General features: G+C 35.5%; 1 protein-coding gene across 1 annotated transcript in view; it reads left to right on the forward strand.

The window, feature by feature from the left end:
• tnks1bp1 (tankyrase 1 binding protein 1) overlaps positions 1 to 16,123 on the forward strand; it is a 65,478-nt gene that overhangs the window by 33,461 nt on the left and 15,894 nt on the right. Inside the window, exons 4-5 of the mRNA XM_056457296.1 lie at positions 9,058 to 9,164; positions 12,531 to 12,660. Coding sequence (XP_056313271.1) covers positions 9,058 to 9,164; positions 12,531 to 12,660 — 237 coding nt within the window. The remainder of the gene's footprint in view (positions 1 to 9,057; positions 9,165 to 12,530; positions 12,661 to 16,123) is intronic.

Consider the following 16,123-nt stretch of genomic DNA (forward strand, 5'->3'; position numbering starts at 1 on the left):
GATAATAATAATAATAATACTAATAATAATAATAATAATAATAATAATAATGATAATAATAATAATGATAATAATAATAATAATAATAATGATAATAATAATTACAAGTCTAGATGGCTGAGATTATCATCATCATAATTATGATTATTATTATTACTATTATTATTATTATCATTAAATATGAGTCAGTGTTTTCACATCTCATATGTTTAAACCACATGTGAGGCGTTCTAGAATAATTTTGTACTGAATCTAGGTTTGCTTTTGCTCATTTCTAAATGAATATTATTAGAATTCATTATTATCTGATCATAAATTCTGTTGCTTCACATGCATGAGTCAGTGAGTTCACATCAGATACTGTTAAACAGGACGTGAGGCGTTCTGCAATCATTTCACCTGGAATCTCGAACTGTCGAGGCTTGTTTTTACTCACTTGTAAATGTGTTTAGTTCTTCTCTTTTTCCCTCTGTGAGCATCACAGTTGGCCATGACAAGTTTTAATCCACCCAAAACTCAGACGATTAGGTTGCTATGCAATGTTCAAAATGTTTAAGGTTTTCATTTCAATGTTTCTGACAGAAATTTTGATTTAAAACACTGTAATATTGTGAAATATTATTATACTCTTTTGAATAGCTGGTTTCTGTTTTAAATATGTTATAAAATGTTTTTTTTTTCACTTGCAACATTATTACTTCAGTATTTTGTGTCACATGAAGTGCTAAAAATCATCTAATATGCTAATTTAATGCTCAAAAAGATTTATTATTATTATTATTATTATTATTATTATATTAAAAACTAAGAATTTTTTTTTTCAGGATTCTTTTGATCAGTAAATATAAAAGAACAACATTTAGTAACATTATAAATGTGTTTACTGTCACCTTTGATTTTAAATCATTCTTTATTAATACAATATTTAATTATTTCTGGCCTCAAACATGATTTGAAGGATATTGCACGTGTTTTAATGTATCAGAGCCTTGGAATTACAAGGTTCTGTCTACTTTCTGAATGATTTTTGAGATATTGAGCTTCAAAGTTTTTGCATTCCATATAGCAAACAGTATGTGTGTAACATTTGTTTTTTTTTAATAAAAAGTCTTAAAAATGTAAACAGCTTTTAAAAAACATCCCATAATGTAAATAAGTTATCATTTAATAAGAATATGTCAATAACTCAATTTTGACAAAAATGTCAGCTAGAACCTTATAATTCTAAGCTCACGGTATGTGTTATATCAGGAAAGAGGTTTTGTAGGTCAGTTTTAGGTCACTGGTGGCTGCGCGATTCATTGATTGTTACTCATGGATTGATATCACGGGACAGCTGTAATGATCTGTAAAGTTGAGTTTTCTCCTTTGTGAGGCAAAAAACACAGATTGAAGATGCACATGGCCTTGTTTATGCATGCACATTTTTCTGATGCCATTTCTAGTTAAGCCATAATTTTATTAAGCTGCATTCTGTAATTCTGTCCCATAGAAATATTGTAAATTGATGGTAAAAGCAAATGGTAAACAAAATGTGTTAACTCAATATTTTAGTATAGTGTTTATTTTATTAATATTAGTATTATTAACATTATTAACATATTTGTTTTAATACTAGGCAAAGATTAATCATGATTAATCGCATCCCAAATAAAAGTTTGCTTTGACACATATACACATACACATAAAAAATAAATGACACACAACAACTTTGCTATATCTATATATTTGGATCATATACTTGTGTTTTGAATTAAATGATAAATAATAATTTTCTTAAATATATATATACAAACTAGTTAGGGCGGTATTTTGATACCGTCAAAACTACTTCCTAGTTTACCTTGGTATACTGTATTACGTGCATAATAAAAAAATTATGACATAAGGCTCAGACAGCATCACTTTTGGCTTGTGTCTAAACCATTCAGAAAGTGAATACCGTATATGCGACTTTAGGTTCGAGGTATTTCCATCTCTTGCGATCACCTTTTTGTTGCACAATTTGCATATTGCCTCGTCTGTATTTACCGCCTCTCCCTTCTCGTTCGGTCGAAACCTGAAATACTGCCAAACTTCAGAAGTTGTGTTCTTTTTCGAGAATCGCCATCTATCCCCACCTCTCTCTGTCTCCTCCACGCTGTTCCGTGATGACAACCACGCATACGCATCTTTAGGCATTAAATAAATTATATTTAATATTTAATCCTTGTCTCTTATGTAAGTGCATTTTTTTGATGACGAAATAACGGTATTGAAACTGGTTACCTTGCTATTTTTAGATTCCGCGATATACCATATTACCGCCTAAGCCTAGTACAAACTTTAACAAACTTTTAATTTGCCCCTCACTAACTTATCAATTTTTTAACATTACTTTTTAACATTACTTTTATTTATATTTATTTATTTATCTATTTTATAGCGTATATTATATATTATATAATTATTATATATTATATTGCCACAGTTGCTGATTCATTCACTATTTCTTTACTCTCATTGTGAGAGAAAAATAAACTTTTACTGCATTTATTTATAAATGTTTTTTTTCTAAAGCACTTAATCTGTAAGTAAAAAAGCATAATTTCATTGTCTTTAGATTTCAACATTTCAGATTTGATTCAGTGTTTCAATGTGGTTTTTGTCTGTAATTGTTTTAGGTTACTATCAATATCTGCGTCAAAACTGAATTAAAATGCCTTTTCTTTGCAATTGTAGTTTTGAAAAATAAATAAGGGTACATTTACAGTACATGAGCGCAATATATATATGACGTACATATGACAACATTGATGGTTCATTGACTTGCCAAACAATAAAAAGTCTAATCTAAAAGTTATTATAAAGAAATTAAAAAATAACAATGAATTAAAGATGCTGAAGTCAATTCAGTGAGATTAATGTCTCAAATCAGTCCAGTAATCTAAATATAAATGTACATGTATTCAAGCTGTAATATTATTGCCTTTATTTGAGATAAAACATGTCATATTATAGTATTTGTAAGTGTTATGGTCGCACTTAAGTCCTCTCTTATATAATCTGATTTAGTTTTTGCCATTTTGGTTACAGGACATTTCCTTCACTTTCCATGACAAGCTTTAAAAACATTATTCACGGCATCTTTAAGATCCTCCACCTTGTGTATATATAAAAAGAGAAACAAATCAGGTGTCTGTTTACTTTAAGTAGTTTCACGGATATAGTCCAGGAATCATTTATAGTGTATAAATCTCATTGTCTCGCTGTGGAATGAACGTTTGCTCAATGCAGAGCTTTGTTTTTCGAGGAAGTGTTTGGTTTCCTAGTAACAATTCCTGTACAATGACATGTTTGGAGAAGCAGAGTGGCGTGAAATTCAAAGTATCTGTTGTTTGTACAAGTGTGTGTGTGTGTGTGTGTGTGTGTGTGTGTGTGTGTGTGTGTGTGTGTGTGTGTGTGTGTGTGTGTGTGTGTGTGTGTATAAAGGACAGTTTTAAGGTGTGTGTCCATGTCGGCTCATTAAAATATGTTTACAACGAAATATTTTATGCAGCTTTGTAGTTTTGCACACACTTGTGCATCAGATTTGTTCAATGCTATTTGTCCATACTAGCAGAAAGGCTAGTTTTCATTGGTAGACCATTTGCCAAATGTTATAGACCTATACGCCAAAAAAAAATACATGAAACAACTTAAATGAAAAACAGAAAACAACAACAGCCAGAAAACTAAGTGCTTTATTTTAACGATCTAAGCACAAAGTCTAAAGTGCATGGTGCAAAAGCATTAAGGGCATGGATGGAAAAATACGGTGTGCCCCGGCGCATGGTCTAACAGGGTTGTGGTTATTCTCTTAATGAGTTCTGGGTGTGTTTTGTGCATAACGTGCATTAAACCAATCAGTGTCTCATCTCGCATTCCCTTTAAGAGTCAGTTGTGTCTCGCCATGGCACATTTGCTATTTACATGATGGACTTTGTACGTGGAAAAACTGAACGCTTCACTAGTGAGAAAACATTTAAACAGACCATCTGCAGCGTGAGGATAAAGAATGAGCCTCCTCCATTCGGCCTCTTTACTTTTACTCTTTACTTTACTCTTTTACTTTCGTGGAGTAAGGACACCCATTAGCCTACATATTTAATTTTGCTTGTTAAGCGCAAAGATTTGTTTCAAAACTATTTCTAAATTCCGTTTTAATTTCCAGCAAACGAATAAATGAACAATAATAACGAAGTGTGGAGTTATATCCAAACACACGTCCTGTTCTTTTGCCCCATATGGTTATGCAAACGTCTCCAAAACCCGACAGGTGGACAAATCTAAACTACTTTTTATGAAAACAAATATAAATTTGCAGATAATAAATAACACTGCTAATAATAACATTATACTAATGCAAATTGTCATGAATAACCTGAAAAAAATTTGGTCAATGGCGTGGTCTGTTTCAGTTTCTCAGAATACCAGCATACCAACAATGCGCCTTAACACACCTCCTTTTCAGACCAGCATACCCATGAGTCCAAAAGTGGCGAAAATAGATTTGCTATTTAAACAACCCAAAAATTTGGGTTGCACTGGTCTGAAACTGGCAACAAATCGCGCAAAACACGTCTTGCACCCTATTGCGTGGGGTGTATGATAGGGCCCCTAGTGTTCACAATGTTAACTTAAACTTAATGTCACGGTTGTGGGTTTGTGCGCTCGCCTGATTGTTTGTTTTGGTTCCTTCATGCACATGTTATTGTGTCTGTGTTGTTTTGGCATCATCAGCTGTTCTGATTAGCCGGCCAGCTGTGGCTCATTATTGGGACTGTATCTGGGCAGTGACCCTATGTCTCCTTGTCCGTTTGTTTAGCTGTTCACGTACTCTGTCTCTTGTTTAGGACTGGTGTGGACCTGTCTCTGTATTCCGGTTCGATTTTGTTTCTTTGTCTGGCTTCCGTGTTTACCATCTATGATTAAGTCTCTCCTTATTTTCTCCTTGTTTATTTATATTGACTGTGGGTACTGGATGGCCCAATCCTAATTCTACCACTTAGCCCTTCCCCTCCCCTGTCCCAATTCTCTTTAGCTTGAAGACGTAGGGCTGAGGAGAAGTGGTAGATACCCCTTCGAACTGAGATTTTTCAGCACCACACTCAAAACCAAGGGGTAAGAAAATTTCCCAGAATACACCAGCCACAACAGCTGCATACAGTAGCTGCACCCAGAAGTAATGAGATCCACAAATTAGTATTTTTTTTGTCATTATTACGAATTTTTACAACAAACACATGTTTTAATACACTGATAACCGCGTTCGTATTTTACCATCATGCTTTTAAATAACGCTAAAAAAAACCCCGCTAAATTCTGCGATCTATAATCCCTAATAATAACTCCTGTACAGCAGTCCCACAACATTCTGACACTCGATGACACTCGAATACCCTGTGAGTGTGTTGGTGTGTTTAGAGAATATAGCCTCTGTGTATATGCGCAGTATAGTTATGATCTTTTTGCGACCTTATATTGTTATGATAACATAATATATGCCTTCAGTGATTCACTGAAGATAAATATCAGAAAATAATGCAACTGGAAAAACTACAGCAGTCATGATCGTCTGATCTCATATGAAGTAAGAGCTCGGGATGACATATGATGAAGTGTGCAGGTGTTGTAGTGCTGTCTCAATTCTTAGGGGTAAGTTTTGAAGCTCTTCCCCTTTACACTCTATTTCAAGGGCCAAGGGGAAGGGGTAGGGGTACAAAAATAGAATTGGGATTGGGCCTATATTACCTCTGGACAATCACTTGTAATTGGATTCATCTGTTTTCTCTTTTTTTTATTTTAAGTGTGACTCTTAAATGAATGAAATGATACACATTTTCTAACAGATTGTGGTATTAAATTCCACTGATGTGATGCTCTAAAAGAAAAGGCTTGACCAAAAGGGTCTGATGAATATATGAATATATGATGAGCTGATGAATATATTTTTTTTATACACTGCATGTAAAAAGCAATTAGTTACTTTACTTAAAGTGAGTAAACCCATTGTAACCGTTAAATTGACTTAACATATTTTTGATAATTTTGCTATTTACTTCATTTAATAGTTTTTTTACTTAATAGTTTTAATGCAATGGATTTACTCACTTTTTTAAGTACTGTACTTAAGTTTGCATATTCTACCTGTTTAATCCATTGCAAAGAAACGAGAGCCACAAACAAGTTTTGCTCCTCAGAGTTTCGCTTTAGTGGCTTTACTCCAAGAATCTGTCATGCCATCAGTTTCAGAGAATTAAGTAATGACAGGAAGACTAAAAACAGCAAAAATGTGTAGCTTCCTAAACCTCAAAAGAACAGTTTTTAGGTTAATATTTGTATGTGATTTTTTTCAATCATTTTACAGTTTAGCTTAACAGATTGATTAGGTGCATTCGACTTCATGCAGCGCTCCACAGATCGATCGAAATCTGAAAGTGCTGCATGCTTTTTAGAAATTTTGTCCGGATTGACGCTGCGCAGACGCCATGTGACTATCACATGTTGCATCAAAGTACCATGACAGTGCTCTGAGATCAAACGAACTCTGAAAAGCGACTGCAGGAGCTGCGGCGACCACACCGATATTACACGATTGGCTAAGTTCACCGCATGACAACAACCACGTGTGTTTCAGGTTTATTATTGGACAAAATCCGATTAAAACATTTAAAAACAAACAATTCACTTTTCATACCCTCTCTATCTTGTGCATCATGCTTATTAAAAGACTTCAAATATTTTACTGCCGTAATCATTTTTTGCTGATTAATTTGGTTATAAAGGCTAGATTGTTTGCACAGGTATATTTTCAACCTTTTTATACAGACTTTTTACTGCATTCAGCTCCATGAACGATTTAAATTATATATTTTAGTAAAAAAAAAACTAAATATTAACTCAAATAAGTCTTACAAACTTGAAATAAAATAATTATCATCATTGATCCTGCCACTCCAAAGGTTTCTTAACAAATTAATTTAAAGAATATTTTATTAAATAATTAATTAATATTTTTTTTTAAAAATCATTGATATGATTATGAAATACATATTTCTTCCTGTCTAGCCCTTTATACACATGTTTTAAAAGTGACATTGATGTACCTGCTCTTTCTGGGCAATTTCTACTGAAAGTGTAGCTCACTTATTTTAGGATCGTCCTTTTGTTCAATCTTTTTGGATTAAAGTGCTTTTTTGAAAATGCTTTCATTATCCAAAATAATCTAAATCATTGTTTAAGACTTAATTAAAACACCTTGTTTTGGGGTTTACATTATTATATATTGGAAAGTTTTATATCTATAAATGTAAATAAATGCAAACCCCTCTTTAGCAACAAGAAGTATTAGCCTAAAGAGGGATGTTTAAACTCCTAGAATTTGTGCTTATTGCCTTGTATTTAACAGGCCTATTCATTTTTATATTTATATTACCCTCTTGTTTCCTCCTATTTCTCTCATGCGTTTGTTATATATTTAATTCAAAATTCCCTTATTGTAGATACTGTATTTTATTTTATTTGTACTGTAAATCTTTTGTTGTTATAAATAAAAAAATTATGATGACGCAGTGTGATTGGTCATCATGACTACCGCAACTTTGAGCCCTGAAGTGATGGCTCCATTTTCAACCCTGCCACCGCCTGCGCTCGGCTAATCTCTTTGATCACAGGCTGCAGCCATGGTTCAAGTCGAACACACCTATAGATTCATTGATTGATTTGTTGATTCGTTCATTCATTCATTCACTGATTCCTTGTTTGATTGACTTACTGATTGATTCATTGATTTACTGATTCATTGATTGATTCATTATTTGATTCGCTTATTCATTGATTCATTCATTGATTCACTGATTCATTGATTGACTGTTGGTGATTTGACATTTTATTTTATTATTATTAGATTATTATCTTTTATATTGGTCACTGATATTCTTCTTTAATGGAATATTTGTTTGGAGTTGCTCATGTTTTTAGTTGACTGACATTCCTACTAGCTGGGATTTCCATCCTTAATGTGAAGCCAATCTTTATATTGAGTAGGGGGCGGGGCTTTCTTTTTGTGCATCATTCCCTCATAGCAAACGGTAAGAGGGGCGTGGCTAAGAATATTGTGGCTGAAGCTACAAACTGACATCATCAGAGAAGCCAATCCAAACACAGAAGCAAATGCACAGACTTACCATAACATGTTTTCAGTGAATTAACTTGCAGTTCACCTAAAGACTAACAATGTAGACTAGCAAAATAAACATACATTTTGATTTCACACTATTAGTGACTAAATTTGAATATTTATACTCTAAAACTACTATAAATAAAAAATAAACCTAACAAGTAGCAATGACCAAAAGTGTAACCAAAATTAAAATGTATATAATACGCTGGTTTACATTCTGGTCTTGTTATGACATTTATTAAAGAAGCTTTAACTTGCACTGTTAAAAATTATCTGCTAGTGCATGATTCACAAGTGTTTTCTGTATAATTGCGGTTGTGAATTGCATTATAGGATGTTGATCTCTGCTCTGTCGACTTTTGGTGTTGAAAATTCAACTCCACTGTTAAACAAAGTGACTTTTAATTGACATTTTAGTAGTTTGAAATAATATAATGTATAAGAAATAATATCTAGAGAAATAAGTCTGTAAAATAACAGAACATGAGATGGCGGTTTATTACAAGGTGTCTGTAGCGTAATATACAACAACAACCCAGACAACATATCACTGTAAACTGTTAAAAATGTTAATAAAAGTCCTTTTTTTTTACTTTTCAAGGTTAAAATTAATGCAATTCAAGAGCAAAAATAAATGAGGGGAAAAAAATTAAATCATGAATCACAAAATATGAAAATCGGTTAATTTTTTACAGTGTAGTGGAGCTGGTTAATCTAGTTAGGAACTCTATAGGATAAATCAGCTTCCACAACTAAAAATACTACAACCAGATGTATTTTTCAGCAGGGTTTAGCCGGAGTATACTGTGATATGTGTACTAAAGTACTTTGTTTGCTCTTATTAAACCTTTCAGGGTCAGCTAGACTGTGAACTAGAAGAAGATGGAGATGCAGATCAGGACTCAGAGAATCTAATTGAGGAAACAGAGGAACAAAGTGAAAACAGTGACACTGTTGACAGGTAAGAAATATCTGACACCACCATCATCATTATCATCATTAGCCACAGCCATGTCACCCTGCAGCCTATGACTGGTTACTCAGTGAAGCCAAGCAGGGCTGAGCCTGGTCAGTATCTTAATGGGGTACCACATGGGAAAACTACTGTAGGTTGCTGTTGGAAGTGGTGTTAGAGAGGTTAGCAGTGCTCAACCTGCATTCTCATGCCCCAGTATAGTAAAGGGGACACTATACTGTCAGTGAGCGCTGTCTTCCGGATGAGACGTGCTGAGGTGCTGACTCTCTGTGGTCATTAAAAATCCCATGGCACTTCTCATAAAGAGTAGAGGTGTAACCTCGGCGATTGGGTGGTTATGAATTGGATTGTGCAGTAGTGATGCACGGATATCGGTTATATCCGTGGGCGCTGCAGATAATCCGCGAGTCGGTGTGGTAATAAAAAAATACATTATGATTAGTTGCGGGTGGGTCGTGGGTGGATGAGTTTAATTATTGATGATTTAACCTTTGTTGAAGCAGAAATGGAGGCGAAACCCATCCGAGAGAAACTTAAAAAGGGAAAATTAAAAACAAAACAAAAGGAAGGAAAGAAAAGTGCCGCATGGGAGCGTTTTAGCAAAGGTTAACAAGGTTGAATCAAGTGCTAGGTATGTAATAAGCTATGCAACGTCTGTAAAAAATATGAAAGCCACAAGACTGGTACCTCAAATACCGGTCATCATGTGTGTGCTAAATTGAAAGGCCGGTCAAGTCAAAGTCTGACAAGCACTTTAAGTTCTTACATTCATCAGGACAGGAAAAGAGACCACTGGAAGTTACATGGATGCATGTGTGGATGGACCTGTGCTGCCTTGATATACAGTACGCCATGTTGTAGTCGGGGCTATACGCACGTATACTCAGTATGCCTACTTTTTTCCACGAGCTGTTTGGGTATTACGACTTCAGAGGATCAATAATTAAGTATACCCTTGGTATACTCACTTGTTTTGCTGATTAGACTTCCCTAATTTACCTGTATTCGCATCCCCTTTAACTGTATTAAACTGTATCCCAATTGTTTTTTTTAACTCTCATCTTAATTTGTTGCAATCGGTGCACTTTTGTCTATATTTTGCACCATTCCCTGCCCCCTAACGACCACAGCAGCTGTGAAAAAATTTTGTGAGTTTTTGAAAGTCAACCGAATGATGCCTCGCTGAAATGTTCAGGTAAAATTATAAAACAGCATGGGTGGGTTGGGTGGGTATAGTACACCACCTTTTTTTTTTAGGACTACACCACTGCAGTACGCCCCTTCCATGTTGTTTCTGGCAAGGGATGCGCAGATTAGCTCACTGAATCTGCTGTTAATATCAAAAGATCTACTCTGACCTATCATCATCATGCTTAAAACAAAGAATTAAAGCCTGTTTCACACCGCAAGCGTGAGCAGCGCGTGTTTTTTTCGGCGTCCATGTTAACAGATTTGAGCTTTCATACCGCACGCAGCAGCAGCGTGTCAGTGCGAGGCGTGAGCGTCGCTGAAGCAGCAGTGCCGCGATAGTTTCGGCGCTGGGTCTATTTTTGCCATGCTGCTCACGCTCAATTAAAGTGACAGTGCATTGATAATGACCAAAACACATTGAGTGACAGTAAAGAGTAGTAATTTTACCCAATAAATGCGGTAATAATATCCACTGATTTATATATATAGTCAATAAAATGAACTTAAATGAATAAAAACTGCAACAAACATTTATTTAGGCCCAAAATATTTATTTACGGGAGTTGTAGTCCACAGCGAAGTGTATTGTGGGTAGTGTAGTTCCATACGCATGCTGGATGCTTCTGCTCTCCATACGCGCTGCGCACGCTCTCCTCACGCATTGCTTTCGCTTGCGGTGTGAAACAGGCGTTAGAATTACTAAAGTGACGATCAGGTGCGGATATATATATATATCACATAAAATTCTATGAGGTGGCGGGTGGGTGATTAGTATGAAGCTGCGAATTCGAGTGACATTTCACTCCGCACATCTTTATTGTGCAGGTAAAAAATGGCATAGGCGGGTTGACAAAAATTGGGCAGTTTTGAAACGTAAATTTTATATGCAACTTATTTAACTAAACATAACTGTGCTCCTAATTTCTGTCTGTAGTGACTAGTGCACTGCGCAAACCGCGTGGGCCCACCTGCAAGAGGAGGAGAAGTAAAGTTTTGTGAAAATCGGACTTCTCAGACAAATCTGACTCCCCCTCGTGCATCACGCAGCGCTTGCAACTCATCATCAATCATTTTTTCGGCAATTGAGTGCTAGAACAAACAAAGAAGTGTTGTCTGATTGAGCACCTAAATATGTTCAAAAAAGTTTATAACGCCAAAATGGGATGAGTTGATACCCCATTTCGAAAGTAAAACATAGCCTACTCTAATAGGTAGTGTAATCTACAGCAACAAGTGCAGTGTAGGGGTGAGAGGGGGCAATGTTTCGATGTGATTCAATTCAGTTTTATTTGTCTAGCGCTTTTACAATGTAGATTGTGTCAAAGAAGCTTCACATAAAAGATCACAGTAAATAGGAACAGTGTCAGTTCAGTTTTCAGTGTTTAAGTTCAGTTCAGTTTAGCTTTTGCTGAAAAGCAAATCCATTGATGTGCAGCTCTACGGGTCCTGATCCATGCAAGCCAGTGGCAACAGCGGCGAGGAAAATACTTCACCAAAACTTGGCGAATGTGAAGAAAAAAAAAAAAAACCTAGAGAGAACCGGGCTCAGATGAGCATGACCATTTGTCCACTGGCCAAACGTCCTGTGCAGAGCTGCAGTCCAAGTGCCGGAGGCTGAAAATTGGACCTCAGCGAAGACTCCTCAGTCCCTGGAGCGTCACAGTAATCAGTCTCATGTTCTCCACTCTTCCATGACCACTACAGCAGCTGTTCAGGATACGACCTGGTCCAGGATATGGAAACCTTGGCATAATCTGGTTATGCTTGGGATCATCTGGTTATCCTTGTGATCTGGTTATGTTGTGGTTGTTGGTTGCTGTATGGTTAAAAAATATGACATTTAAAGTAACTAGGTTAATTTGGATTTAAATAAATTAAACTTAATTAAAATATTTAATATTTTGGGCATTTTTATTTTTATTTATTTTTTTTTTAGTTTGGGTGAGTTTTGGACTATCCTGGCCAAATTCCCTCCATCGACCCTTACTGATCATCCCCATCCACCGAATTGGCTCTATCACTGTCTCTCCACTCCCCCTATAGCTGGTGTGTGCTGCATGCACTGGCGCCGTTGTCCTGTGGCTGCCATTGCATCATCCAATCGGATGCACCACTCTGGTGCAAACTTCAGTTTCATGTTTTGTTTTTTAATCTTTTCAGTCAGGGCACAGCGAGACTCAATCAAGCCCTTCAGAGACTGAATCAAGCCAGACGGCGAAAAACATCCAGTGACTCAGAAACAGCAAATACCCCAATTCAAGAGGAGTCCGAACCACTGCCTCTTCTTGAGGTACCTTTCTGTCTCATTCTATGCTGTGGCTGTCTTCATTATATTATTATAATGTGTAAACATGCATAACTGATTACTATCTGATTTGTTTTTACAAGCAAAATGTATGTGTACACTACCTGACAAAAGTCTTGTCGTCGATCCCAGTTGTGAGAGCAACAAATAGTAACTTGACTTCTAGTTGATCATTTGGAAAAGTATCAGAAGGTCGATTTTTCTGATGAATCATCTGTTGAGCAGAAGACCAACTGGAACCCACATTGACCCAAGACATTTGTGCTGCCCATTACATTATAAACACAGGAGAGGGCAAATTCTTCAGCAGGATAGCGCTCCTTCTCATACTTCAGCCTCCACATCAAAGTTCCTGAAAGCAAAGAAGGTCAAGGTGCTCCATGATTGGCCAGCCCAGTCACCAGACATGAACATTATTGAGCATGTCTGGAGTAAGATGGTGAAGGCACTGAAGATGAATCCAAAGAATCTTGATGAACTCTGGGAGTCCTGCAAGAACGCTTTCTTTGCCATTCCAGATGACTTTATTAATCAGTGATTTGAGTCATTGCAGAGATGTATGGATGCAGTCCTCCAAGCTCATGATGGAGTCAGACACAATATTCATTCTGTATTCACTGCAGCATGACTTTATATTCTATACTGGACATTATTTCTTTTAAATGACAAGACTTTTGCCTAAGAAAGGTCAGACTTTACTGTCCTAATGAAATAATTCAAAATCAAAGCATCGTATTTTATTTTGGTCAAATAAGCGAAATCTAGAGGTCTTTGTCTTTCATATAAGCCACTTCTGATACCAAATGATCAACCAGAAGTCAAGTTATTATTAGCTGTTCCTAAAACTTGGATAGGCGACAAGACTTTTGTCAGGTAGTGGATATAAATTCCGTATAGGTATAGTATGTAAATTATAATTATTACATGACAAAATGATTAGCCCTCCTATGAAATTTAATTTTGTTTGAAATTATTTCCCAAGTAAAGTCTAAAAGAGAGATTTTTTTAAACACATTTTTATACAAAAGTTTTAATAACTGCTTTCTAATAACTAATTATAATTAAATAATTAAATCTTTTGTCTTTGTCATGATGACAGTACATAATGATTTTCTAGTTGTTTTGTAAGATAGCAGTTGTCAGCTTAAATTTAGTAATATTTCATAATTATAATTTTGTCTTCAACTGTATATATTCATTTTCTTTTCGGCTTAGTCCCTTAATTAATCTGGGTTCGCCAGAGTTGAATGAACCGCCAACTTATCCAGCAAATGTTTTACGCAGCAGATGCCCTTCCAGCTGCAACCCAATCACTGGAAAACATCCACACACACTCATACTACAGACAATTTAGCTTACCCAAATCACCTATACCACATATCTTTCGACTTGTGGGGTAAACCGGAGCACCCGGAGGAAACCCACGCCAACACGGGGAGAACATCCAAACTCCACACAGAAATGCCAACTGACCCAGCAGGGCCTCGAACTAGTGACCTTCTTGCTGTGAGGTGATCGTGTTATCCACTGTGACGCCCCAACTGTATATATATATATATATATATATATATATATATATATATATATATATATATATATATATTCAGCATATAAATATGAGCAATGATATGAACAGTAGTCATGCTGATATAAAGTATGACAATGCACTTGTTGGTTTCGTCTTACAAGGTGTTGTTAAATGTAAAAATACAGTTTTTTTTCAGGCCTCTCAGTATTAAAGACTTTGTTACTGACTTCTAAAGAGTTTCATGTTGCTTTTGTTGCCATAACAAGGTCACCTGATAGATTGTTGATACCAAATATATCATTGAATCCTGTTGTTATTTAATATCTAACAAATAGCAATAAGGTCAGTCCATGTCAATTCAACCGTAGGTATTCTTGACTTTGGAAGAATAACATGATTGGCAGGCTGTAAGAGGGTAACAAGCTACATTTCTGGTTTCTGTGTAAAAACATTCCTTTTAAACACAGTTGCATCAGCTGTATACAACATTCAGTTTTCGGCTATTGAAAAAGGGTTAAAAACATCTGGGTTCTCGTGTATCTGAGACTGAACCATTTATAAATAAACATGGTTATTAAAAATAAAGATTACAAAATAAAAGTTTATTAGGAAAGACAATTTATTAGGATAGGGCGACACTGTGGCTCAGTGGTTAGGACTGTCGCCTCACAGCAAGAAGGTTGCTGGTTCGAGTACCGGCTGAGCCAGTTGGCATTTCTGTGTGGAGTTTGCATGTTCTCCCCGTGTTGGCGTAGGTTTCCTCCAGGTGCTCTGGTTTCCCCACAGTACAAAGCAGGGGTGCCCAAAGTTTTTCCTATGAATAATGCTATGAATAAACGTGTTAAAAAGTGTCATTTTGGGGACGTGTACACAGGTTGCTGTTTTAGGGGTGTGTTGCCCAACTTAACAAGGGGGCGGAGCCAAGAGCTCCCCTGCTTTGTGTATGGAAACAGACAGGCAGACAGAGAGAAGGAAGTTGGGCTGGGCGATACTGCAAAATTTGGTATCGATCCGATACCAAGTAAATACAGGGCCAGTATCACCGATATCGATACCGATGCTGATACTTACACATTAAAAAGCATGCACTTAAACCTAAATGTACTTTTCTGTAGGGGAGAAAAGTGTGATGATTTATGATTTTAATGCCCTAAAAGCAGCTATAATGTATATGTTAAAACCCAGGGCAAGTTTTAAGCCAAATTTTAGGCCAATAAATGTAATTAGTTTGTTTAAATTCAACACAAATAAACTGTTTACGACATAATTGACAAAACGACAAATTTATCAGCGTAGAAGGTTTCTGTGCAAAAATAAAATAATGATTTAGGAATTGATTTAGTCATTTTTTTTTTCAAATAACTTAGATTTAAATCTCAGGTGAAAGGTATAATTTTACCATCTTTCTAAAATAACGTGTTATTAAGTAAATATACAGTTGAAGGAATATTTTTTAGCACTCCTGTAAAATATTAGTTGTTCAAGTATTTCCCAAATGATATTTAACAGAGCAAGGAATTTTTCCACAGTATTTCCTATAACATTTTTTCTTCTGGAGAAAGTCCTATTTGTTTTATTTCGGCTAAAATAAAAGCGTTTTTTAATTTTTTAAAACAATTTTAAGGTCAATATTTATTTTTGATTGCCTACAGAACAAACCACTGTTATACAATGACTTGCTCACCCTTACTTTAACCTAATTAACCTAGTTAAGCCTTTAAATGTCACTTTAAGCTGTATAGAAGTGTCTTGAAAAATATCTAGTCAAATATTATTTACTGTCATCATGGCAAAGATAAAATAAATCAGTTATTAGAAATGAGTTATTAAAACTATTATGTTTAGAAATGTGTTTAGAAAATCATCTCTTCCTTAAACAGAAATTATACAGGAGGGCTAATAATTCTGACTTCAACTGTA

This window comes from Danio aesculapii, chromosome 5 (genome assembly GCF_903798145.1).
Source record: "Danio aesculapii chromosome 5, fDanAes4.1, whole genome shotgun sequence".
In the NCBI taxonomy this organism is placed as follows: Eukaryota; Metazoa; Chordata; class Actinopteri; order Cypriniformes; family Danionidae; genus Danio; species Danio aesculapii.